Source organism: Diaporthe amygdali, assembly GCF_026229845.1.
Source record: "Diaporthe amygdali strain CAA958 chromosome Unknown NODE_18_length_871485_cov_64_394520, whole genome shotgun sequence".
NCBI classification, from domain to species: domain Eukaryota; kingdom Fungi; phylum Ascomycota; class Sordariomycetes; order Diaporthales; family Diaporthaceae; genus Diaporthe; species Diaporthe amygdali.
In genome coordinates this window covers 142,337-165,666 of record NW_026517038.1, presented here as the reverse complement: position 1 = coordinate 165,666, position 23,330 = coordinate 142,337, and the positions used below count along the sequence as shown (strand labels likewise).

Below are 23,330 nucleotides of genomic sequence, written 5' to 3'. Positions count from 1 at the left end.
GCCGTCTCTCCTCCACTCAACCTCAATCAGCCATTCCGAGGTGCTGCAGCGATACATCCAGTTGTCCTCAGCCCAGAACAACATCCAAGCCCGGTGCAGTCGACACAGACAGACAGCCCTGCCAATTCCGCACCAGCTCCCGCCCGCCTACCTACCTGACCCAATCTTCCGCAGGCGCAGACCGCTCGCGGGAACGAGCTTCGAGTCGCGTCAAGGCACGGCCTCCACCCAGTACCAACGCGCCTTGTCGAATCCAACCCAGCCCGCCGCAACGCACGATCCGGTGCTCGACAGCTTGGTCGAGCACACATGTCACCATGAAGAGCACTCCCTTGATCATCAACTGGCATGATCAAAATGCTCCCATCTATTCCGCCCATTTCGAACCCTCGGGCAAGGGCCGTCTAGCAACTGCCGGTGGAGACTCAAACGTCAGAGTACGCTGCCCACCCCCGGGATCACACAAACATCCCCTATCTGCCACCCTCATTGCCGCCAGCAACCTGCATCAATGACCTACGCACGCTCTAGCTGACCTTATGTAGCTCTGGCAGGTCGAGAAAGATGGCGAGGATAGGAAGGTCGAGTACCTGGCCACCCTCTCCAAGCACACCCAGGCCGTCAACGTTGTTCGATGGTCTCCGAAAAGTACTTCCTTGTCCCCCTCCTACCTACGTCGGCCGACAAGCTTCTGACGAGACGAATCCCAGGCGAAACTCTGGCCTCCGCTGGTGATGATGGTAATGTCATCATCTGGGTCCCCTCCGAGTCCAGCAACCCGGCCTTTGGCAGCGACGGCTTCGACGATAAGGAGAGCTGGCGAACAAAGCACATGTGCAGGTCCTCTGGTTCTGAGATATATGACCTGGCCTGGTCTCCCGACGGTTCATACTTCATCATCGGGAGCATGGATAACGTCGCGAGGATATACAATGCCGCTACTGGTAAGGGAAAGGACCCCGAGCCCGGTGTTCCCGAGCGTTGCTGATGGCTATGGCAGGTACACTAATACGCCAAATCGCTGAGCACAACCACTATGTCCAGGGGGTGGCATGGGATCCCCTCAACGAATACATCGCGACTCAGTCTTCGGATCGATCTGTGCATGTCTATTCCTTGAGAACCAAGGATGGACAGTACACACTGAGCAGTGAAACCGACAAGTGCCCCAAGATTGCAAGTCACATGAAGTCTGATCTGCCCCCTCGGCGCATCTCCTCAAGCAGCCCGGCGCCGCCCGACTTTGGCCACCGGGCCCAGCTGTCTGTCATCGACGCCGTTCCAGGAATGGCCCCCGGTCCTACTTCTGGCACAGTAATAGGGTCGCCAGTGCCGTCCGCTCCTGGCACGCCAACTTCGGTTGCTCTGCCCATGAATCCTCCAAGCGTGATCAGCCACAGTCGAAGATCGTCTTTCTCTTCGTCCCGCCGCTCTGTCTCCCCGGCGCCCTCGATGCCTCTGCCTGCTGTCATGCCGATGGAGGCTTCCCCGAAGCCCCTACCCACAAGCACGAATGTCAAGAATGCCAGCCTCTACGCTAATGAAACCCTGACCTCGTTCTTCCGGAGGTTGGCTTTTACACCAGATGGTAGTCTGTTGCTAACTCCTGCTGGACAATACTCATCGCAACAGACACAAGCAGATGGCAAGCCACATTACGAGGTCGTCAACACGGTGTACATTTACACGCGAGGCGGCATTAACAAGCCACCAACCGCCCATCTTCCTGGGCACAAGAAGCCATCGGTCTGCGTGCGGTGTTCTCCATTGTTTTATACTCTTAGGACATCTCCACCAACTACCAAATACATCACCATCGACACTTCGTCATCAGAGGAGCCAATACCATCGTTACCAGAACCTCTGTCAAAACCGTCTCCTGCGCCATCTGTCATGGATCCACCACCTCCGCCGTCCTCTGAGCCCATGGGAAGGAGTCTAAGCACCGCCTCAGAAACAACATCCACGTCAGGAGGCCCCAAGGCGGCTTTCGCCCTGCCATACAGGATGGTCTACGCTGTTGCAACGCAGGACTCAGTCTTCATTTACGACACTCAGCAGCAGACTCCCATTTGCATCGTCAGCAACCTACATTGTGCAACTTTCACAGACCTTGCATGGTAACACACGTTCTTTTCCTTCCAGTGCATATTGGGTGTGCTAACTCATCACAGGGCGGCCGATGGCACAACACTGTTCATCACATCGTCGGATGGTTTCTGCTCGACGGTATCTTTCGGAAGCACAGATCTTGGTGAAATTTACAAAGGCGACGTCTCCGCACACAAACGCCGCCAGGATAATCCAGAGACCGCGGCGACATCAGCACAAAATACCCCTGTCCCAACACCAACCTCTCAGTTCGCACCGCCATCGCCATTCCCCAATGGATCTCAACATCGGCATCGTGACTCGACGAGCTCCTTTGCAGCCCCCTCCCCACCGCCAGCAGCAGCTTTCGCCAACCAGCGGCCGTCGTCTCCTGCACGGTCTAACTCTACATCTTCTGTCATCACACAAAGCTCTACCGCTCCTCCACCAGGTCCTCCCACTCTGGTTGCAGGTAGTGTGCCTGGCTTGACTGCCACAAATTCTGGCAAGGTGACCGGGGTGCCTATCGCGACTCCGCCAGAGACCCCTCGCAGCACGGCTGGTAGTGTGGCCGGTACTAAGAGGGATCAGAGTGAGAGCGAGAAAGAGGACTCGGGCTCGAAGCCCAAAAAGAGAAGAGTCGCTCCCACGCTCGTCAGTGGGCCTGGCACTGATCCGAAACCTTGAAAATAGACTTACATTGTCAGGAGGCTTGCTGATTGAACAAATCAAGGACAGCCCTCACGATCACTAGGAGTCAACTGCAGTAAAATTGCCCCGACGGACTAGGAGGATGTATTCGCGAAAAGGGATAATAATCACTTGTTTTTGGAAGCAAACCTCCTAGCGCGCTCTCCCTCAGCTTCGAAAGCTTCTACATATCAACAGCCTGGTGTCGAATCTCAGGCACGAAAGTACGATGTATCATACGTGGAATGTAATCGCCATTCATTGGCTAACGGTTACTTGGAGTTTGCTTTTAATCAGGCGCGGTAGGCGAGGATTCAACTTTGAAACGACACAGCATTTCGTGTACCTGAACTTTGAAGAAACATACAGCAACAGAACCTGTCTCAATACGGCTTGGGCAGATGCAAGACTGATGGCTTGTCATTGATTCTGCCATTAGTGAAACTTACACCAGCAAGATGGCTGATCATCGTAGACAGTGGTGTGATTGATCGAGCCATGTGTGACACGAGGTCCATGCTGTATGCAAGCAAGTTGATTCGAGGGTTGCTTGCCTTAGGGGAGTACAACTGAGTAGCTTCCACGCGTCTGCTTGTCCTACCCAGACACATCCCTGTCAAGACCACCAAAGCAAATATAAGGAGCTCCGAGATACCCGACATACCTCTCAACTCAGTACATAGATACCGTATGGCATCTCAGAGAAATCAATCGATCGGGTTGAGGAGACAAGCTGGTTCGTACGGTGAGCGGACGTGCTCGATTTCCGCGCAGTCAGGGCTCAGGTGAACCAAGAAACGTCATTGTAGGGTTCAACCCTTGGCTTGATGTTGAATTGGACGGGAGGTGAGCCAAGTCAGCTCTCCGGAGACCATCACGTCTTCGAGCTCCAGTGTTCCTTGTTTGACAGTCATCTACTTCTGGAATCCTCTGTGATACGTATGAGTGCTAGAGTACACCGAAACTATTTAAGTCGATGTAAATACCCGACGGTCTCTAGGCCGTTGAAGAGGGAACCACAGTGGCAAACGCGGCCGGGAACGCGCAGGTGCCCGATGCACCCTGAGGCGCAGAAGCGACACAACAAGCCTGAGTATGTCCAATTCACCTCACGCAGCGAAATGATTAATTCTCTGCTATTACTTTCGTTGTGTGGTGTACGTTGGCTGATGGTACATTCAGATGTGTGATATTGGCAGACTAGTGCTTGAATACTGAACCAGCTTTATCTTGTATGCGAGACCGTCCAGCGTCACATCAAAACAAAGTCTGGCTCTTGAAAGATGAGTTCGCCTTCAAGAAAGAGGAAGGCGAGCCCCGAGCTCGTGTCGAACCCGTTTATCAAGAAGCGGAACCTGGATTGGTCAATATCACCGCCACCTTTCCGGAACCCTGATCGGCAGCATCGTGAGACAGACGGCCAAGGAGTCAAAGCCCATGTATTTGATTATAGTAATGAGGCCCGGTCCAACACAGCAGAAGGCTCCAAGGATGTCCCTGACAATAAAGTCGCTCAGGATTCAGAACAGGACACAGGCCTCGCGGCTGCGAACAACACTCAAGAGCAACGCGACGGCCCCTCAGGCTCTGCGCTGATCGAGAACAACAGCGTCAAAATTACCGACCACCTGGCGTGGTTCTCAAACCTCCTTTCAAAGGCAGCTCTTCAGCCTTTCCCAGAGAACCAACCTCATCTCCCCATTCCCACGTACCAGTCTCTCTATACCCACTCCTTCCAGTCCCCCATGGGAGCCCACTTCGTCGTCACGCAGCACGATCACCCGGTAGCAGGGCCGCACTATGATCTCCGGTTGCAGATCAATGGGGACTCGTCGTGTAGCTGGGCAATTATGTACGGGTTCGTGTTTCCTGCAGTTTCTTCCCCTATCCAGCGCTCTGGTGCATAGGCGAGGTGGCTCAACATAGCAAATCAAGACGGCCCCAGGATAAGCTAAGCCATGGTTGAATAGAAAGAAACTTGACTGACAAATCAGACAGCCTTCCAGGAGACCCAAACTCGCGCGGTCGAACGGGTCGCGCAACAGGTGCGGGCGTGCTTCGCAACGCGACCGAGACGAGGGTTCACTGTCTCTGGAACCACCTGGTCGAGACGGCCAGCTTGCACACGGGCAGCCTTCTGGTGTGGGACACGGGCTCGTACGAGGTGCTGCGGCCGCGGAGGAGCAAGTACGCACCAGTGGACTCCCAAGAGGGTAAATCGGACGACAGCGATGGCAAGTGGCATCGCTGGGAAAGGCTTACGCAGCAGGAGAAGCTCGCCAAGGCTTTTTCCTCGCGGAAGATAAGGCTGCGTCTGAACGGTTCGAGGCTACCCAGGGGCTACGCCCTGAATCTACGCCTTACGAAGGATGAAGACGCGGCTGGGCGTGCAAAGGCGGCCAGGCCTGCGGGCACGCGGAAGAGAAGGGGGAGGAAGACGCCCACCAAAAAAGCCCCGGAGACGAGCAGTGACGGCGAAGATGACTCTGGCCCGGACAGACGGCCAGACCGTGGTGGTGAGGAAAAGGAGGAGGAGGAAGAGTACAACGACGGTTCGGCAGCTGTCAGCAAGAAGGACTTAGACGGCATTTCGGAAATGGAAAAGGAACTCCGTGAGCTCGAGGATGCCGAAGTCCGCAGGACTAATGCATACCCTGGGGCCGCCAACACTATTGGAAGTGTCCATCAGCGGAAATGGTTCCTATCACTGGACAGAGAGGCATGTGGGTTTGCGAAGATGAAGAAGGAAGGCAGAGTGTGGTGGGAGCGGCAGGATACTGCTGACGAAGACGGACTTGGTAGTGATCAGGCTCAAGGCAGATTTCGGTGGCCGTTTTACGTGCGCGGCCCCGACCTCGAGAGAAGCATTGTCACAGGACGGCTTGGGGCCGAGATCCTTAGGGATGAAGGTGTTGTTGGGTATGTTGGGAGGAAAGGATGGAAGCCTATTCTGAGGTGAAGGAGCATCGCGAATTCCAATGCACAGCGTTGAGCCTCTTCCAATATAAATGCAACGTCTCAGCCACAGATCTACCTCTGCGTGAACTTAAATTGAAATAATGATTACTCTTTACATCGATTCTTAGATGACTTTTAGGGAACTGGCGTTTGAAGATGACAGCAGTTGATGGAGTGTTGAACTGATTTCGTTTTCGCAAGACGTATGAATTGGTGAAGGCCGAGTTGCCAGAGTCCCTTGCCCTCTAAGTAAACAACTGATACCCGAAGCTTCTTCCCCGTAGAGAAAAAGGGCACGTCGTAATTGTGCACTGCTTCTCACAATCCTCACCAAACCGAGCTCAGTACATTTAATTGCGCAATGTTGGACAGTGTGATATCTGTCGCGATGAAAATATTATATTACTACTCAATCGCTTCTCAACTTCATGTTGTAGCTGCAACAGGATGAGCTCTGCAACTTGCCGTAGGTGACCCGTGGCGTCCTCGAACGCCTCTTTGCTCCGCACTTCACTCTTTTCTTAAGTACTAATCAATTACAAGAAGCACAATGTCATTTTCCCCTTGGATCCGTGGTACTGATATGACGACCCTTACCACTCATTTCTAATTCGGGCCCAACGTTGGATGATACTGCTGTTGGTGACTGACAGGTTGGCCCTGTGCTTCATAACTACCAACATGCGGACCCGGAACTTGTCCCGCTCCGAAATTGGCTCCCGTATGCTGCGGCTGGATCAGACCCTGCTGCTGCTGAGGGTTGTAAGGATTCGGCTGAGCCACGGCGCTGGGGCTCGGGACCGGCGGAGGCTGGTACATCTGCTGTCCCTGCACTGGGCTTGGTGTGGCTACGGCCGTATGGTGGGAGCCGGCATACTGCGGCTGGGGAAAGACGTTGTGCACCGGCTGGGCCTTCTCGGCCTGGACAGGACCGGCTGTTGGGAACGCGCCCTGGGTGCCGAATTGGGGCGAGACTGGCCTGTTGTGAAGACCGGCTGAGCGGTGTCGGTGCATCATGACGGAGTGTATGGCCAAGGAAACGATGAAGAGGATGCTAGTGTTGAATGTGAGCACGGAACGTCCTCTCAAAGAGGCAGGTTTGGAAGACATGGTTCGCGGCGGGCTACTCACAATTCTACACCACCTAGCCCAGCTGCAGCACATAAACACGCCGCAACAATCAGTTCAGTTCCCACGAGAGCATACGTGGCACAATCATAGTCGTAGTCGCAAATCGTGACTCCGTCCATCCAAGGGGCTACCTGGGAAGCGAGCAGGGCAAAGGAGGCAATCCAGAAAACGATCCCGAAAATGTCCAAGGCCAGAATAGCCCAGTAATTGTCTACTCGGCCAGGGTGCTTAGTATTTGGCATGATGGTAGTTCCCGGTGGCGGGATGCACAGTGAGCTCAAGAGTGGGAAGATGCACTTACAGGTGACAGCTGGACCAAAATGGGCAACAATACAGTAGACTGTGATGATAAGAGTTGCTACAGCCTGATTGCCATCCATGTTAGATGCGAACAGTGTGATAAAAGCACTGGGAGCAGGACTCACGGCAAACAAACTCAAGGCATTCCCAGAGAAGCTGATAAGGGTGAGCGAATATGCGCAGAGACCCAGGATGACCAGCGCGAGGATGAGCTGGACGACGCGCAAGGCGATGAAACCTCTGGGATAGAGAGGCATGTGCTCGCGCCCCGAGGGGCGATGAGACGAGTATTTGCTGCTGTTCATGATGACTGGCTTTTGAGAAGACGAAAACAAACCAACAAGGCCAGGGACGCGAATTTGTCCAGATGTCGAACGTCTCAAATTCCAGCAACAATTTCTCGTGTGAAGAAATAATATTACAAGAATGCCGAATTCTGAGCAAGGTTTTCGAAGCAGAAAAGAACAGAATCAGGCGGAGATTCTGACTTCGACCTCCCCCCAGAGGACTCAGCCTTTGTATACGCCCACCACGCTCGAGTCCTCACCATGATCAAGTCCGAACAAGATCAGCTCTGCCGCAGCCGCAAGGCAGTAGCGCAGCATGGCGTCTGTATCCAGAGGCCCAGCGCCAGATCTCGCACCAGCCTTTGAATCTCAGCAGGCAATATTGAATTGCCTAGGCTAGAAACGGACGAGAGGCTTGACATGGGATCCCAAGGGCCCAACCTGTCCCAATCTGGCGAGTTTTCTTTGGCCTAATTCTCTGGTAGAGACCTATATGCGCGCGCTGAGACACCGTCAGCGCCAAACTTCGCCCAAAACCTCGCCAGCATGCTGGCGCCGTTCTGCGGCTTTAGTTCCACAAAGTCCTGATCGTATGTACAGCGACCGTGGACTAAAACTGTCATTTCCTGTCGTAGGGCCGGGACCTGCACGGATCGCTTGAGGCTGAAAGCCTCGACAGCTGATTCGCGTGGGCAGCGAGTAGCACGGCAGCCCTGAGGTATGCGGCTGAAAATGAGCTCCGAAGGGGAGCTGAAGCCGGACTACATGCGGGCTGCCGGTCATCCTTGCGCAAGACCTGTTGACATGATACTAGCAGAATGTCTTCTTTTTTCTCTGTGGGCTCATTTCGTCCAAAAAAGTCTTTTCGATGGGAAGGCAAGGGGACTTTTCGTGCCTCGCGTACGGACTGTCGACTAGGCCCATCGGCGTTTGTGGGCAAGCAACGTGCAGTTCGCTGGCGGAAGATGCCAAAACCGTCGAAATGCATCTTCTCAGGCTACCAGACCTAGCTTGGTAATTAATCAGTTGTCAGAACAACAGTTGCTTGTTTGCCTAGGAACGGAAATAAAAAGCTGCTCTGGTGGGCGAGTGGCCACGAAGCGAGGCGACTTTACCCCTTTTCGTCTGGCCGCCATGGATCGCAGCTCACGACGCACAAGTGCTCGTGCTGGGGCAACACTCATTCCTGCTTGGGTATGACTGACTATTGAGCGCTATAAAAAAAAAAAGACAAACCCTGGAAGCATCATCAAAGTCCCAAAAGCCTTAGTCGTATCACCTTCGTATTTCGCAATTTATTCGATCCCCAATGAAAAGGGGTTTTTCGATAATGAGTGACAGAAGACAAAGAAGCCAAGTTGACCCGATAAAGCCAACCACGGGAAGACATCTATCTGTACGGACAGCGAACGCAAGGACAACACTGTCGACGTTGTTCTCTGTAGGCTCGTACACCTTCCAATCAAAAAGCAACGCATGAAAACGCCTTGTTCACTTGACGATGCCACTCGGCTGGGCTGGATGTCTCAAACTAACCACTTGGGCGGCGCTGTCCTGCTGCGGAGAAGAAATGAGCCCCAAGGCTGAGCCCAGCATGCCTGCTCGTCGGTCTGCTGTGAAGTCGAATGAGATCGTGTCAGTGATGACGCTCGTCCAGGGCAAGCTTTGTGATAAATAGGCGAGGCTGGATGGGACCCATACCTGGCGTGAAGTCTTGTAGCCGGTCTTTCCAGGCCATCTCGTTGCTTTGTTCTCGCTGTACCGGTGACAAGCCCAGGAACCTCGACAAACCTTGAGGCTCAAGCTGGGGGCTATCAGCAGCACCCAACAGTCGATCACTCATCAAATATCACTTGCACCGTGTCCAGAGGACTCGAGGTAAGAGCTTCTTCATATTGCCTGCGCAGGACAACTATAGACAAACAGCTGCGTTTCCTCTTCTTGTTTCCCTCCCCCTGTTTGACTGACTCTCAGCCAAGCCCTAACCGGGTCCGGATCTGCCCAAAAAAGGAAATACGTATTTACATGCCCATCTATCAAACGTCTGCCCCCGTTTTCCCATAGAGGCATATATGTACATTCATCCACTGACAGGTAATACAGTGTTCCGTGAATTCATAGGAACCGTTTCTCAAGAATCAAGCATCTTGAGAGGGTCAGAGCTTGTGCTGACAAAGAAAGAACGCCGCAGCCGTGCCGCATTAAAATGGAAAACCGAAGAAAAGACCAAAAAGCCTCTCGCTTCCTCTCCCCATGCGGCGTGCATCAGAGGTGGAGAACGGTCGTGGCGGCGAAATGCGTACGCAAGAGCGAGCAAATAGAGAGCCGGGTATCAAAGCACACAAAACATGCTGGCGAGGAACTCGGTCGTAAAAGTCGAGAGAGTGCTATGGCATACCCCTTCCAGCATCGCAAGGGTTCGCCAGTCATAACGCTTAGCGCTGGTTCACTAAACATCGCAATTCCAATCCTAAGAGAAGTCGTCGCCGGTTGAGATCAACTGGTCGATGCGCTGGACAAGCTCCTTGGTCTCGCGGGCGATCTCAAACGCAATTGGCGGCAGCGTCTGTGTCCACATGCGCCACTCGCGGTCACGATCGTCCTTGCCATCGGCTGCCAGGTCTTGGCCGCGCTCGCCAGCCTCCATAAGACGCTGCTGGGAGTCGGCAAGGCGTCCGATCATGTCACCATTGCCTGCTGCCTCGGTCTCAGAGATAACCTTGCCGACCGTCTCGACGATAGAGCGGATCAACGGTTCAATTCGGCTGATGTCGGCGGCGCCACGGATTAAGCCTACAAGGCTTTGGATAGTCTGCACCAAGATGGCGGTCTGATCGTCAAGATATACCTGTTTCACGTTTGTTAGTATAATCGTGCCAGAATCGCCCCGAGTGGAACGATTGTGAGCTCACCTTAAGATCTTCCGTCCTGGAGTCAACTCGGCGCATTCCGTATCCATTCGACGCGGGTGGGAATCCGTTTCCATTTGCCTTGTTGTATGTCTCAACTGACTCACGCGGCGAGTTCAATGGGCTGTACGCAGACGAGTCCATGCTGGACCTCCTTCCAAGCCCCTGGAAGGGAGGGGGAGGTGGCAACTCTTGCGGGTAAGGGTCTTGTTGATAGGCACTCTGTATGGACTGCGACTTGGCGGTTCGAGGTGAGAACACACCGACAGAGCCCACAGGTGTCATTGTGCCGTCATCCTCTTCCTCGAGCTCTCCGTCGGGGGTGATTCGGATCTTGACAACCCGTAGAAGATCGACTATCGCTCCAACAAGGTTGGAAGCCGCAGCGTCGAGTACAGATATCGGTGACATGCCAGCTGACGTTGCGAATGTCTTCGCAGCGGTGATTAAGTTGTTCGCCATCGAGGAAACACGGCTCTTGAGCTGCTTCCGCTGTTGTTGCGACTGGTCGTTGCTTGCTGGCGCGGCGTCAAGATCCTTAGTGATGCGCCGCACACTCATAACAACGGATTTCATCGAATCGATGACCTTGTCTGGTTCTTCGACACGGGCACGCCTGAGCAACTCGTCGATGGCAACCTGGAACTTGGTGACGTGGACATCCTTAACAAGGCCAGAATCAGCAGTAAAGCCCTTTTCACGGACGTAACGGCCCGCGTCTTGATCAACAGACATGCTCATAGACGACGATCGCATGCTGCGTAGCTGAGTCCTCGCTCTAGCGTAACGGTTACGCCAATCCTTGACTTCCAGCTCCAGGGTCTCGATCGTCTTCTCGAGTTCGCCTTGCTTGGCCCACGATGAACCGCTCTGCGCAGACAGCATCTTCATCTCCTTCAAGAACTCCTGGGCTTCTCGTCTCACTTGCAAAGTCGTCTGTCGCTGCTCGTCTAGCGCCGCTCGCAATTCATCGTTTTCGCGCACCAGCTCGGGATCGTTCCGGCCTGAGCCCATTTCTGACACAGAAGACCGAGCCTCCTCGATTTCCTCTCGAAGTTGTCGGGTCTCGTTGGCATGTTCGTCTCTTAGCCGCTCGAGCTGGTCTTTGAGGTCCTCATTCAGATTCTGGGCCTCCGCGAGCTGATTCTCTAGCCCCAAGCGCATGTTTGACAATTCCGTCTTCTCGGCGTTTGCGGCAGTGGATCTGGAACGTTCGCCATCAAGTATCTCGTTTAACTCGTCATCTTTCTTTCTCAACTGGTCCTCCATGCTGTCCAGCTTTTCACGTAGCTCTCGTATTTGTACCTCATAATCTTCCATCATTCGTTTGTCATTCTGTCATGCTTGGTTAGACTCACCATCCAGCATCCGCGCAAAACTTTCACTCACTTCTGATGGGATACCATTCTGCTCCCTTCCACCCAGTGAATAGGCGCTTTGTGCCTGCTCATCTTCGGGTCCTTCATCGTCCTCCTCAACCATGGTACTCTTGTTCGGTATTATCGTATTGCTCTGAAATTGTTTCGGTGTTGGGCGATCGTAGCCACTAGGTGGCATTCCGGGCGAAGGGGGGATGTCGTAGCCATCGATTACTGACCCAGGTCCACGTATGGAACTAGCATTACTAGGCTGCCTTCTACCCATACCGCGTGGGGGATATCCGCCCATGGGAGTCCCAGCTCTACTAGGAGCCCTCGTCGAAACCGGACTCGACAACCGCGGGATGTCACCAGCCACGAAGCGTGGATACCGTCGTTCCAGCTCGCAAAAGACATCTGTGGCGAGATCGCGGAAGCGAGGAGGGCCGAGCGAGGAGAGCTTCTGTCGAGCCTGGTTCCGCTTGGGGTGGAAGGTGTCCTCCGGAATTAGGTATGGTGGTGGACCGACATTGGGCGGTGCATTTGGAGGTCTTCGGCTGAAGGCCTGCCTTCGCAGCAACTCGTCGAACACATCGGTACTAAGTTCGAGAAATTGAACGCCGGTCAGGCGCTGTAGCTTGTCGCGGGCCTTGTTCGCAGGTGGGTTCGGCTTGCCGTCGCGCGATGTTTGTGATAGGTAGCGCTTGAGCGCCACATAGTGCTCCCCTAATACTGCCTCGACATTTGCCTCTCGCCCACTGCGACCGCTCTCGCTTCTCGCATAGATATCAGTTGCCGTGCTCGATCGGCCGACAGAAGGTGGCGGCGAGGGCCCGCCGGCGCTCCTTGGACCTGGTGGGAAACCACCGTTCATCGGGTCGTTTGGTCCTCCTCCTCCGGAATACGGTGGTGATGCTAGTTGACCCTGCTCTAGGATTGGATTTGGGCCTCGAGGTGCATTCGGGGTAGGACCATCGTTGTTCATTTCTTTTCCAGTCGGCCAGATTGTACCTGCTGTAGACACCGGGGATAATGGGGGGTTGGCGCGAGCAGCAAGCATAGTTCGTCGGGGGGTGGCTCGGTTGCAGGAGGCTGGTCTCGAGGTCTCAGGCCGGTCGGACTGGGCGCACCGAGTGGTTCAGTCCTCGACAGCCAACGTGGTCGCAAATGACACGAGGCTGGTCTCCTCTCTGAGAGGGGTAGCCGCTCTGTTCTGCTCTGCACGGTCGCAGACGGTGATTGTCACCGTTGCCGTCAGGTGTGGTGCAGAATGCGGTGTAGGAATGCAAAGTGCGGGACGATGCCGCGCTCCGGTTGACTCCGTCGCCCGCGTTGCAGAAGTGGGCAGGCAGCTGAGCGAGGGTGAGTGCTTCAGCAGAAATCCGAAACGTCAACTCGGCCGGGCAAGGATGCAAAGCCCCAATTAGGGCGAGTGTCTCAATGCGGGAGGGATGGGGTTGGTGGTTGCAGCCCAAATCGTGGCCGGGCGGTAAGACAGATGACCGTCTGTGCCCCCCGGGTGGGAAAAAGCGATCACAGGGGATTTTAAGTTGGCGGCCCAAGTAGCCTCGTTCGCCTTGGCCTGCTGTGTGGTGATTGAGTTGTGTGGGGAAGTGTTGTCGATTCAAAAGTCAAAAAGAGCCGCCGTTTCGCCGCTGTGACAAAGGTCGGCAATGCAACACGGGGGGGATTTGCGGGCGGAAAGGTTAAGTAAGGCTGAAGCAAGGAGAGATGTTAAATGAGTCGAGGTCGAGCAACCAAAAACGACATCTGCTCCTGGAATGCCAACTTTTTGACGCTTGGCCGCAGAATATCCGTAGAGACCAGACTGACACGACAAGTCCAGTTCCAGTTCGGTGTGTGCGGAGTTCCCCTGGCCGTCGGGCGTACTATCGATATCGGACGATTGACCGTGCTTGAATCGGCGGGCGACGGGTCGCTTGCTCCAAAGCTTGTAGGGTAGACGGGGGTTCAGTTTGCGACCAGAAGTGAATCGGTTGCAGGTTGTAGTCCTCGTCGTCGTCGTGAGAGAAAGTTCACAGACAGGATGGGTACGTTAGGGGGTTTGTTGGAGGATGTTATGGATTCGAATTACTATGACTTGGCGGGTAGGTGAAAGTAATCGTCGGAGTGTCATATGCATCTGCTTGACTCGATGCGACCCGAATCGAGGCTGGCTGGAGAGGGGCGACGGCGCGTTCGTCTAGAAGGAATCGACGTCGAGCTCGAGCTCGAGCTCGAAAGAGACCAAGCAGTCGCGACGGCTCGTGGCGTGGCTTGTGTGGAAAGCTCGTGCTAAAGGACGAGCAGAGCTGAGCGCAACAGAGCACAGCACAGCACAGCACAGCAAATGAAGACTGGCCGGGGGGGTTGGATTAAGCGAGTGAGCGGTTGAGAGATATTCCACGCATCAACTACTACCTATGCGTACAAGGCAAGAACAAAGAAGGGGCAAAAGGAGCGTCGAGAAGAGCGTGAAGAAAGAGGAGAAAAAAAAGTGTCTCCCAGGCTGGACTGTACGAATTGAAGATCGACAAGGACGGACATGCAGAGGTTCCCGCAAAAAAGATGCAGCCAGACGGGGATGGGATGTGTTGCTTGAAGAGTGCTTCTAGATGACAGGCCAGGGCTTCTCTCTGTCTTCCTTTCTGGCTGCTTGCTCCCCCCCTGGCTAGACCGGATTGTACCTGGCAGGGTCGGATTCATTTGATTAGCAGCAAATCCTGGGCCCAATCGTGGCAGCACGGCAAGAAAGAACGTCATGGGCTATCGATCTTACTGCCAACTAAGGTAGGTACGGTAGGCACGGCAGGTACGGTACCTTCCTGACAGCCAGCCAACCTGGGCAGGCTGCCCTGCCTGGGTCTTCAGGGTGTTCAAGCAATTTCTCCCCAGGGACGGCAGCTTGGCAGTGCCCAGACGTGCTTGCAACATGGAATAAAGGAGGCCCTGCAGAAGTTGGCGGCGGCGGCCTGGACGCATGGAAGCGACGGTGGGAAGGAGGCCTTTCCCGGCGCCTTCCCCAGCGCCAGGGGGGCTCCTGCCAATGAGGAGCCGCCTTGTCGACGTCCCCAATCTCCAGTATCCCATGCCCCCTGGCCCACCCCCTGACCCGCTGCAACATTGAAGCCGGGATTGACAACAAGGCGTGGGGCGCCATCCAGCCCGCCGATGCGCCGTGTGACCGACTAGATGCCCAGTCTACCTAGGTACAGACAATGCTAGACCAAAAAAGTACTGTCGTTGTACAGGCGGAGATATCAGAGGAACCGCTTTTGACTTCGATGACGGCTCGAGCCAGGCAACTGTGGTCACTGGCCAGCCAGTGTACCTGGTTGTCGTTGTTGTTACTTTAGTCGTCGTCGTCGTGGAAGAACCGCCGTTGCATGGACTTTCCATGGGGAAGACATTTTCACCACCCCGCTGACATCCCGCACTAGAACCCGGCGGCACCCACGCCGTGAGCGGTGAGATTCTCCTGCATGCCGCGAGCACCTGTGTTCGCAGTACTGTGTAAGCGGCCTACTGGATCTGTACCTGCCGATCCATCGGTCTCGACCGTCAAGAAGAACAGGGGCCAAGGAGATGAAATCACTGGAAGCCGGCAGCCCATTTCATTCATAGCTCTATGATGGGCCGAGGAAGAAGTCAAATGTCTCTATCTATTATGCTTGGCAACTACCCAGGTACCTAGATCTCTCGAGATACCTAGGGAGCGTAGCTGTGTAATCTTTGTACGCTCCTCGCGGAGCGAGTACATATGCATCACGACTCCTTCTCGCCAGGGTAGAGGGTAGAGGAGCATAGCTGCACTCCTGGAACTGGCAACGGGTGGGACCAGACAGCTCAGAGCGCAGCATTGACATGTTGCAAGGTCCAGGCCTTGGAATTCGAGAAGCAACTTGGAAACCCATTTCTCGACGCCCGTATATCCATTTACCCACCCGTCTAATTAGTACCCCAGGAAATTCCACGTTTGCGCCCGCAACCGGGCCTTTATCAATCAATAAGCCACGCAGCCTCGGAAGGCCCTAAATCAAGATCACGAGAGAGATCAACATCTGTATTTCCTCTCTGATCTTGACGGCCGTCAAAGCTGATCGACTTGTTCCCAGAGTTGACAGTCGGACCGGGCCACTGTGGGCCCGTGAGTTTCCTCAAGGGGGGCATTGTCGTTGCGGGACGGGCATCATCGTCGACAAGGCTTCGTGTCGCATCAATCGAGAAGCAGATTGCAATCTCGGCCCTCATGAGGCTGTGCAGCCTTCCCTTCTCTCCCGGGGCCCCGTCGACGGACCCCTGTCAGCTCAGCCCTCAGGTTCAATTTCAGAGCCCGGTAGCTACGTACACTACCTTGCCGATTGGCTCCATGGTCGGGGGTCCTTAAAGTGTCATGTCGCATTGCTAAACTTCATCCCATCTTTGTCCAATTCCTTGCCCCCTCTTGGGGCACGAGTAAACGTGGTCCCTTTCGGCATCTGACAGAAGCTTCGATATTTCGAGTCAGGCCGCAGCGTCGTAAAATGCCCAGTCAATACATGTACCGCTCAGACGGTAACACGCGGGTTCCCTCCGCGAACTCTGCCGAAGTCCTTGTTACGGGCACGACGAGACGGTTCCGGACTAAGATGGTTCCGAGAGTAAATAGTAGATAGGGTATCATCAGTTGCTTCTATCCTTCACCGATGGCAGGCAAGGGCACCATCTCGAAAGCCTGGGCATGTCCGCCACCCTGCTCTGTACACGTATAGATAACGAAACGCAGACCTCCATGAAACGCGTCCAACTCCGAAAGGTCAAATCGCCTTGAGCTTGACGGGAGCTACCGTCCAAAGCCAAATTTGTGTTGTTGGGAGGAAACATGTCGCCCCGCCGTGTAGTTCCTTGAACGATTGGTTGAAATACACTTCAGTGCTGTAGTAGCACCCGTTGCGATCAAACGGATTGCAAACATTCCTCAAAACCAAGACAACGTCCACGTAGCAGGAAGATTTGGCCACCGCTCTTGCCACTCTGCTAGGACATCGGGGACCCGCTCGTCGAATCCCGATCGCGCAGCTGCACTTCCCCCATCAAACGCAGCCGCTCCGACAGCCTCACGCTCCTCCTGTGCGGCCTTGTTCAACGAGTCGGCCAGGTCGACCATGCCCCGTCCTCCAACAGACGCCTCCTCATGATTGTCCTTAATATCAATGTTGATGACGTGAACTGGCCGGTTGAGGGGTGAGCCCCTCGCAAGCAGGTCATCGACCACGTTATCCCAACACCTCTCTTCGCAGGTGATAACGACGTCGACTAGCCCCATCTCGGTGCCCTCGCGGCCCTGGTCTTGATCACGACCATGTCGTGGGTGCCCGACCTGCCAGTCCTGCCACCTCTCCGGTCCCCACTTGATGCCTCGGTTCCGCCCGAGCATGTTCAGCAGGCCGTTGGCGCGGTAAAGGCGCGGGTCCTTACCCTCGAGCTCCTTGTACATGCTGTCATATGAGGTCTTGTTGAACTGGTAGACGTTGGGCTGCGTGATGGTCGGGCCCGGGAGACGAACGAGCGAGCCGGTGCCGAAGGATATTACGGGGTAGCCGGCCTGGGCGAGGCGGAGGTGGCCTTCCATGGATCTGTTTGGCTGTGTTAGAATGGATGCGGCACACGATGTGGGAAGTCGTGGAGGGGCGTACCTGTTCTGGTTGCTTGCGCACACCGTGCAGAAGCGCAACTTGTAGCCCTCTGCTTCCTCGCCGCCGCCATTCTGCGCCACGGCAGCAGCTGCAGCCCCATTGGTAGCTTCGACAGTCGCCATGCTGTGCTCGCGGGAGGGAGGCTACCGCAGATCCTGCTTGCACGAAGTGTTAACTAGACTTCGATACAAAAAACAGACCTAACAACGAGGAACGAGAATGGTGTTGGTAAAGTGCGATCAGAATTAAAAGCGTATACGGTATAATGAGAGTCATCAAGGGGTTCAGACAGCTCCAATATTAAATATCATCATGTCACAGCAGATGGATTGAGGCAGAGGGGCATCATACCAGGCGTCCAGAGTCCTTCGTGTCGAAACTAGTCGTCACGTGGCTTGGATTGTGTTGAGACAGGTATCCCGTCACAAGACGGGCAACGCCTCGGGATCTCTCACTTCATCCGTGAGTCTGGCTGGAGGCGATCACGACCGCTGATTGGAGTCAACGTCGTGGTTGTCCGTCACGTCAAAAGAGGTCGAAAAGCAGTGGTTGCCAGCAGGAAAAAGCTCTTGTCTGACAAGCAGACGCGGCAGGTGCCGGGGTGGGGCGGCTGTCCTGGAGTGGTGCTGCTGTGTGATTGGTGGCAGCGAAAGCGCCTGCCGGTGTCGCTGCCGACTGAAAGGGATGGGAACGTCGACCTGAAACAGACGACTTCAGCAGGGATGGCTTCTTAAAATAGAAACGGTCTGTCAGCCTTGTGAGCGTGATGAGGTCGAAAAGTCGGGACTGCGTACTAACACCTCCTCTTTTGAAATGGGGTGAAGGCCTTACAGTGCTTGCTGCCTGGACAGGTACATACGAATGTGTATATGTATGAAACAATTTGACTCAGACCAAACACGTTGATAGGTTGCCCAGGCCTGCCCACATATTGATCAGAAGGTAGGCAGACATTACTTGGATCTCTACTGGAAGAGGCGTGCCAGACTGATGGTGTCGTGCTCACCAACCTACGGTCTCCGACGGCATGCATGCGTCGGGTCACAGTATGCGTCTCGAGGGACGCTGGACGCTGGATGCCCGTGAACAACCCAGCTGCGTTAGTCCGTCAGCATTCCTGCAGCTGGCAACGACAGCAGAGAGCACTCGAGAAGAGTCATGATGGTCTCGGCCGAGATCCACAATACAGGGAAGAAGGCATCGGACGATCCGCTGGATCTCGATCAGTTCATTTGTTGTTCTGCGGGTCCTCTGACGCTCAGAAACAATGCCCAGCGAGGCTGACGCCGACGACGACGCCGACGACGACGAGAGCCTCGGGGGTGACTGTACTGTGACGATGCTAGTGTACTGGCGGCGATGACGGATCTAAAACACGTGTGTTGTTCTAGTGCAGTACAGGTCTGGTAGTGAGGCGGTCGTAATCAGGCCGGTCCTATCTCGGTTGTAGATCTTATGGCATGAATCACAAATGCGTGCTGGTCTACTAATGCATGGAGGGAAGGAGGTATAGTACTCTGGACTCTGGGACCCGGGGTCCTCGTAAACCCCGCCATTCTCAATTGTCGCCAACTTGGCCGGCCTCGAGCTCGAATGTACAGCAATAGCAGTACGCAGCAGTGCGTAGATGACCATACGCGGACAGACAGAAAATAGACGCCACAGCAAGGAGATCAGTTCATCTCATGACGTGCAGCAGTTATGTACAGTGACCGTGTGGTCTGAGTGTGGTGACAGGGCCCCCCACCGTCGCTCATCTTCCGTGAGGAGTGCTCTCGGGTGACATGTCAGTCAGCCGCCAGTCCCCGTTAGAAAGTTGGGTTCGACCATTGAGCCGCCTCAGGCGGTAGGCGGTAGGCGGTAGGCAATGTAGCTTCGAGCCCTGCGAGTCCAAGACAATGAGCAGCTCGGCGGCCGGTGTCTCAACTGCCCAGTTGGTCGGTCCAACAGTCAAAACCCCCCCGTCGACTCTAGGTTCCAGACCGCGCTCACGGACCAGCCTGCAGCTGACATCCAAGCGGCATCCCGCTCCACAGCTAGCTAGCTAAGCTACCTCGTGCATTGGTGGGCAGCTCCTCTCACGCATTGGCTGGAGCGGGCACGCAGAGGGGAAGGGACGAGTACGAGAGCGAGGGGTGGGTTTCGGCGGCTGGGCTGGCTGGGCTGGCTGGGCTGGCTGCTCGCGCAATGTTTCGAGTGGTGAGTGGTGAGTGGTGAAAGGTGAGAGCCGTGAGGACGAGGTGGTTGAAGAGCGCGCTTAGTAGCCCTGTCTGGTCGTCCGTCCCGAGGACAGGGCATGACAGGGCAGGGCAGGGCTGGGCTGGACCGCCCAGGTGCCCAGGTGCCTAGGTGCCTAGGTGGGCTGGGCAGGAGAGGAGGAGGAGGAGGGGAGGAGAGGAGAGGAGAGACATTCTCAACTCTGGCAGGGCGGCGGAACTGGACCAAGATCCCCCAACCCAACCCAATCCAACCCTGCAGATCAAACTGACTGTTTTTGGTCCAGGTGGATCCAACCGTCAGGCCTTTCCAAGGTTCCAGTTCGTTCCTCTCCCGCGCACACAGGCAGACTGGGAGACTGGCAGACTGGATTGCTTGCACACACACACTCTGAGTACTCACACACACACGCACACCAAGGCACATGGGCCACATACCTGGTAGTCTACAGTACCAGGACCGGACTACAAGCCTCTTTCTTCCCCCCCTCGATCCCTCACAATACCAATACCATACCTAGACTCGACACTACACCGAGAGTCGACCCGACCATCCGGATCCTCGACGGGGTCCTCTTCTGAGCCTCATTTCAGCCCACCTTCAATCTCCCATCCCATCCCATGAATAGCATCACCGGGCTCCTCTGCATTAACTCAATTTCTCGACCCGCCATCGCCCCGGCCTGCTGGTTTCTTGCGCTGCGCTGCGCTGCGCTGCACTGCACTGCGCAACCCAACCCAACCCATACCCATACCCATACCCGCCAGCCCGCCTTGTCCCCACGCTGTTTCGTCAGCAGCAGCCATCCGTCTCGCTCCTTGCCTCTCCCTCCCCCCTCCCCCTCGGCCACTGACTGCACCGCACTGCACCGCACCGCACTGCGCTGTGTCTGTGAAGCCGCCCGCCCACCTGGTCGCAGCCACCGTCCGAGGCCCATCCACACAGCCAGACGACTACCCTGTTGATCTGAATCGAATCGAGTCCTTCTCCATTCTCCACAGTACTCGAGGCTGATTCCTTGCACCACTGCAAAAAGATTTCGCTTCGCGCCGTCTTCCCATCTGGCAAGCCCTGCCAGGCAAGGCCAAAGGGATCCCAGGGCCACCCCACGCCTCTCGCTCCGAGTCCAGTCAGGTCTCCTCGCCCTCGCAGGATCGCTCCTCCCCCTTCCAATTGACCCAATTGCTCCTTCAACACCCTATCACTACTACTTTCACGAGGCGGCCTTCAACGACAACGCTCCGCAACCGAGAGCGACCCAAGATTGGCTTTGGGCTGGGACTACTTGTATTGGGCACGGGCAAGGCGGTGCTCACTGCCCGGGCCGCGGTATCCTTTGCGACATCGCACGCGACTCACCCACGGCTTGACTCCAGTCGAATATGACCACAGCCATGTCCGCGACCTCCTCGCCAGCTACCTCGCCCCCTCCAGCCGTTTCCTCTCCGACGTCCAACCCCAACCATCCGCCACTGCCCCCAATCATAACCTCCTCGCCGCAGGCAAAACGATCTACGCTACCCCGGCCAGTCTCCATGTCACAAGCATCCAAGGACAGGCTGTCGCAATATTCCGTCGGCTCCGTGCCGTCTCGGTCGCGGCCGCCCTCTCACATATTCCCGATGTTCCCCTCTAGCCTCCCGTACACGCTTGTGCGGGACTTCGCATATCCGCCCGCCCATCCCATGCACTATGGCCCTCCGCCAGAGCCATCGCAACCTCCCTCGGGCATGTCCACTCCGGCAAGTGAGTCACGCCGCCTATCCGACCCTGCTTGGGAGGGCAAGACGAGCTGGGACACCGGCGCGTGGGAGAGCCTCAGCAAGGTCAACGATTTAGCGCCAATCTACCTTGGGGACGGGCCTCCCTGGAGCGAAGACGAAGACCTTCAGAGCCCCGTGGTGAGCTCCAGGCACCGGAAACACAAGTCGTCTGGCGCGGCCTTCATGCAGAGCCGTCGCCGTAGCAGCCGCGACCAAGGCGGTTCAAACGTCATGCACGCGGCGGATTATGACGAAGAAAGGGGCTACTACATAGGCACGGGTGGGGACGGCAGCGAACGATACTATGTGAACCAGGGCGGAGAGGCGAACGGGCCAGGCGGCGAATATGTCACATATCCGCCGACCCAAGCGCGGCACTCGGGAAACCCTTATACTCTGGCTGAGCTGCAGCCACGGCAGTATGCTGAACCCAATGGCGGTTACCATGATGACTCTGACGATTCTAGTACGGGGCGATCCCCTGGGTACGACCAGGAAGACCAATCTAGGTACTCCAGGGACTATCAATTCACAATCACCTCGCCCGACGAGGAAATGCACGGCAAGGCGGTCGCGCTGTTCGACTTTGAACGGGAAAACGAGAATGAGCTGCCACTGGTGGAGGGTCAAATAATATGGGTTTCTTACAGGCACGGGCAGGGATGGCTCGTGGCGGAAGACCCCAAGACAGAAGAGAGCGGCCTGGTCCCTGAGGAGTATGTGCGGCTGCTCAGGGACATCGAGGGCGGCATGACGAGCTTGACCGGGCAAGCTGAACCACTCTCCGGGAGTCCTGGCGACGTGGGCACGCCAACACAAGCCGAGCACACGAACCTTGGCCACAATCCTCCGACTGCAAGTACCTCCTCCAACGCCAATGGATATCATCAACCAGTCGTCTCAACTTTCTCTACTTCTAGCAAGGACCTTGAGCCGTACCCACACCACATGCTAGGCAACCAAGCCGGCCATGTCCCTCCCCAAGTCGTGCACTACCACGGTCAAAGAGGCGGAAGCCAAGCCAACACACCGACGCTCTCAACGCACCACGACACCGGCTTTCTACGACGGGGCAGCCAGGGAGGCGAGGAGATCCCACCGAAGAAATACGAAGGCCAGACCAAATCCGATACGAAGCTGGAGTCTCCAACCGAGGACAGGAAGACGGAGGCGAAATCATGAGGGGGCGGAGTCGAAGAACGCCCTGGAGAAGAGGGCTCCAATAATAAAATTCACGCCGGAGAACGGGGCCCTGTATAATTGGCCAAGTGTAATTGTAACGACCTTTTCGGGGCGGAGCGTTGCTTGTACGGCAAAACAACTTTTGTGACTGGATCAGCACGGAGTGGCGTTTGAACAGTCAATGACTGTTTATGAAGGAGGCGACAAGGGGCAGGGCAGGGACTATATTTCTTTGCCTGTGTTGTGATATTCTGGCAGGTCGGCGAGCCACCAAAAGCCACAGAAGGATTGTTGTCAGGAAGTCACGGGGGAGGGAGTCTCCGGTCCAGAGCAAAGATTGGATCTTGCATTTTAGGAGTACATCACACGGTGATCTGGAACGGCAGAGTGGGCACATCGCCTCTTGAGATGGAGTCTTGCGTCCGCGATGAAAAGGTCCCCATATAGCCGATGCGCTTTGTATAATGTTTCGAAATGCCAGATAAATATACTGCTGGAGCCACGGCAGTCACGGCCGTACAGCTTGTCCACTTCCGTCCTCTGACCTCCACATTGTGATGGAGACTCATCACGCATGCAAGACACAGCTGATCGATCCATCAATATGCAGGCTGCAGCAGATGCGCATCATGGCCTTGGTAAGACCATGGCCATGTGGAGAACAATATATGCACATTTATGTACAACAAATCAGCTTACCAAGTTTCCCTCAATGACTCTCCAAGACCTGATCGACGTGGTCGACTGAGTCTGGTATTGGATCAACAAG

General features: G+C 55.5%; 6 protein-coding genes across 6 annotated transcripts; 3 read left to right on the top strand and 3 right to left on the bottom strand.

Moving 5' to 3' along the window:
- Positions 1-317: 317 nt before the first annotated feature.
- Positions 318-2,778, top strand: J7T55_004005 (uncharacterized protein; the record flags this gene model as incomplete). The annotated part of the gene is made up of 5 exons (XM_053144672.1): positions 318-437; positions 546-648; positions 711-944; positions 1,001-2,120; positions 2,175-2,778. 5 exons carry the CDS (start codon positions 318-320, stop codon positions 2,776-2,778), a joined length of 2,181 nt encoding a protein of 726 aa, XP_052992506.1.
- A 1,286-nt stretch (positions 2,779-4,064) lies between these two features.
- J7T55_004004 (uncharacterized protein) lies at positions 4,065-5,740 on the top strand (the record flags this gene model as incomplete). Its single annotated transcript, XM_053144671.1, has 2 exons — positions 4,065-4,633; positions 4,780-5,740. The coding sequence occupies 2 exons, from the start codon at positions 4,065-4,067 to the stop codon at positions 5,738-5,740; spliced, it is 1,530 nt and encodes a 509-aa protein (XP_052992505.1).
- A 605-nt stretch (positions 5,741-6,345) lies between these two features.
- On the bottom strand, positions 6,346-7,475 carry J7T55_004003 (uncharacterized protein; the record flags this gene model as incomplete). Its single annotated transcript, XM_053144670.1, has 4 exons — positions 6,346-6,793; positions 6,871-7,081; positions 7,172-7,235; positions 7,296-7,475. 4 exons carry the CDS (start codon positions 7,473-7,475, stop codon positions 6,346-6,348), a joined length of 903 nt encoding a protein of 300 aa, XP_052992504.1.
- Positions 7,476-9,927: 2,452 nt separating this feature from the next.
- J7T55_004002 (uncharacterized protein) lies at positions 9,928-12,709 on the bottom strand (the record flags this gene model as incomplete). The annotated part of the gene is made up of 3 exons (XM_053144668.1): positions 9,928-10,305; positions 10,370-11,701; positions 11,756-12,709. 3 exons carry the CDS (start codon positions 12,707-12,709, stop codon positions 9,928-9,930), a joined length of 2,664 nt encoding a protein of 887 aa, XP_052992503.1.
- Positions 12,710-16,681: 3,972 nt separating this feature from the next.
- J7T55_004001 (uncharacterized protein) lies at positions 16,682-17,521 on the bottom strand (the record flags this gene model as incomplete). Its single annotated transcript, XM_053144667.1, has 2 exons — positions 16,682-17,339; positions 17,400-17,521. The coding sequence occupies 2 exons, from the start codon at positions 17,519-17,521 to the stop codon at positions 16,682-16,684; spliced, it is 780 nt and encodes a 259-aa protein (XP_052992502.1).
- A 3,489-nt stretch (positions 17,522-21,010) lies between these two features.
- Positions 21,011-22,561, top strand: J7T55_004000 (uncharacterized protein; the record flags this gene model as incomplete). The annotated part of the gene is made up of 1 exon (XM_053144666.1): positions 21,011-22,561. One exon carries the CDS (start codon positions 21,011-21,013, stop codon positions 22,559-22,561), a length of 1,551 nt encoding a protein of 516 aa, XP_052992501.1.
- Positions 22,562-23,330: the final 769 nt, after the last annotated feature.